General features: G+C 49.3%; 1 protein-coding gene across 2 annotated transcripts in view; it reads left to right on the forward strand.

The window, feature by feature from the left end:
- The window catches only part of DRG2 (developmentally regulated GTP binding protein 2), a 23,077-nt gene that overhangs the window by 4,907 nt on the left and 15,604 nt on the right, over positions 1–2,566 (forward strand). For both annotated transcript variants that reach the window (XM_011975274.1, XM_011975275.1), the window contains exon 2: positions 1,844–2,004. In XM_011975274.1, the coding sequence (XP_011830664.1) occupies positions 1,844–2,004 (161 nt within the window). The remainder of the gene's footprint in view (positions 1–1,843; positions 2,005–2,566) is intronic.

Below are 2,566 nucleotides of genomic sequence, written 5' to 3' on the forward strand. Positions count from 1 at the left end.
TCTGTAGGACACCGCCCTCTGAGACTGGGCAGGGGAGGCCTCTTTGAAGAGGTGACGTTTGAGCTGCACCTCAAATGATGGGAAGGAGCCAGCTCCAGAAAGATCTCTTTGAAATGGAGAGAATCGCCAGTGTGAAGGTCCCAAGGAAGGCATGAGGTCAGCATGTTCTAGAAAAGAAAAAAAAGAAAGGCCAGGCCCAGTGGCTCAACCTGTAATCCCAGCACTTTGAGAGGCTGAGGCAGGAGGATTGCTTATGGCCAGGAGTTCAAGACCAGCCTGGGCAACATAGCAACACCTCATCTCTACAAAAGCAATTTTTTAAATTAGCCAGTCCTGGTAGTACATGCCTGTAGTCCTAGTTATTCAGGAGGCTGAGACAGGAGATCAAGGCTGTAGTGAGCTATAATTGTGCCACTGAACTCTAGTCTGAGTGACAGAATGAAACCCCCATCTCTTTAAAAAAAGAGAGAGGAGAAAGCCACTGTGTCTGGAATGTAGCAGAGTGTGTTGAAGTAGCCAGGAGCCAGGTCACATAGGGTCCTGGTTCTCAGTCTCAACCACGGCCTCGTTTTAGAGCAAAGAGTTTGTAACACCATTTACAGTCCTGAAATGAAATTCCTCATCAGTAATATAATTTCTGTACCCACAGAATTTGAAAAAAACCAATGTAATACCCTAATAATATAAAGGAGAAGAAGAAAAAGGAAAGTAATTTATAATGAAAATGGTATTTATTTAAATACGCAAATGCTGGAGTGCTGCCAGGATCTAACGAAGTTACCTTGAAGCAGTGGAATGCTCTTGCCTTTAGGTAGAATCACTGGGGGTGGGACAGCCACAATGCAGGTGCGTTGTGTTGGCCACTAAGTTACGCCCCAAGAGGTGCTGCCATGGCAGCGTGGGATCCCCGAATGGTGAGCAGCTCTAGGTAAAGTTTCAGACAAAGCATGACGTAGTATTCCCTTCATATACAGTAGTTGCGTTCCTGGACATTTCAATGTCTATTAACACTGTACAAATGTCCTGTGTTTATATATAAACAGAGCTAGGTTCTAGGCCCGGCGATCCTAACCCAGGTTTTCCCTTTGTGGATGCCTTTAGGATGTCACAAGTCATGGACTTGGGACAATTCTCCTTGGCTACGCAGGACTGACTCATCTAATAGGGCAGCTGGTTTCCCTGCCCCCTGCCCAGTAGATGCCAATGAGGACTTCACCATCAAAGTGAACAGAAAACATCTCCCAGAATTTCCAGAATGCCCCGCAGGGAGCGGTGCCACCTCTGTTGAGAACCATTGGTTCTCAGTAGGGTGATGAGGTCTCAACAAAGAGATGGGATTTTTAAATTTTTATTATTTTTGAGATGGAGTTTCACTCTTGTTGCCAAGGCTAGAGTGCAATGACGCGATCTAGGCTCACTGCAACCTCTGCCTCCTGAGTTCAAGCAATTCTCCTACCTCAGCCTCCCAAATAGCTGGGATTACAGGCATGAACCACCACGCCCAGCTACTTTTGTGTTTTTGGTGGAGACAGGGTTTCTCCACGTTGGTCAGGCTGGCGTCAAACGCCCGACCTCAGGTGATCCACCCACCTCGGCCTCCCAAAGTGCTGGGATTATAGGTGTCAGCCACTGCTCCCGGCCTAACAGAGTGGATTTTATCTTAAATGAATTGAGAAGCCAAGGGAGCTTTTTAAGCAGAAGGGTGTTTTGTTTTTTTTTTCTCTCCTGATCTCCTTGACAGCAGTTGCTTCCCAGCCAGTACTTGGCGATGTGTGGGCCCTGCCTGACTGCTGGGCTTGGACACCCTGGCCACTCATTTTCTGTCTTGCTTTCCATCCTTTAGCCACTGAGTATCATCTGGGCCTCCTGAAAGCTAAGCTCGCCAAGTATCGGGCCCAGCTCCTGGAACCGTCCAAATCAGCCTCGTCCAAAGGAGAGGGCTTCGATGTCATGAAGTCGGGCGATGCCCGTGTGGCGCTGATTGGATTTCCCTCTGTGGGTAAGGTCAGTGATGGTCAGCGTGGGCCTCGGGGAGGAAAGCAGGAAGTCATCTTTCAAACAGGTGACCATCCAGGCTCTCCTCGCTGCCTTTCTGCTTAGCTCCGGGGACACAGAAGACCTGGACTCCCCCAGGGTCAGATCCCAGCCCTTTATCATCCTAACGTGGAGGACACTCTTTCCTCTTGCCAGCAGATGTAGCCCTACTTGGTCTTCCAACTCAGGCATCACGAACAAATACTTCTCGAGTGTGTATCTTGAGTGGTGTCACGTGCTGGGCACTATGCCAGGGACTGGGGACATAGCACGAATGAGACAGAGCTCTGTCCCTGCCCACATAGAGCTCCCATTCTTGAAGAGAAAGGACAGTAAATAAGTGAAGATGAGGTGTATCAAGTGAGGAGCGTGGACTGGTGAGTGGCAGGGCGAAGGTCTGCTAGTTACTACAGGTCCTGGCAGGTTTCTCTGGCGAGTGAGTATTTGGGCATGGGCCTGAAGGAAGTGAGGGAGCTTGCAGAGTCCTGGGTGAGAACATTCCAGACAGAGGGAACAGTCAGCACAGAAGCCC

This window comes from Mandrillus leucophaeus, unplaced genomic scaffold, assembly GCF_000951045.1.
Source record: "Mandrillus leucophaeus isolate KB7577 unplaced genomic scaffold, Mleu.le_1.0 Scaffold153, whole genome shotgun sequence".
In the NCBI taxonomy this organism is placed as follows: domain Eukaryota; kingdom Metazoa; phylum Chordata; class Mammalia; order Primates; family Cercopithecidae; genus Mandrillus; species Mandrillus leucophaeus.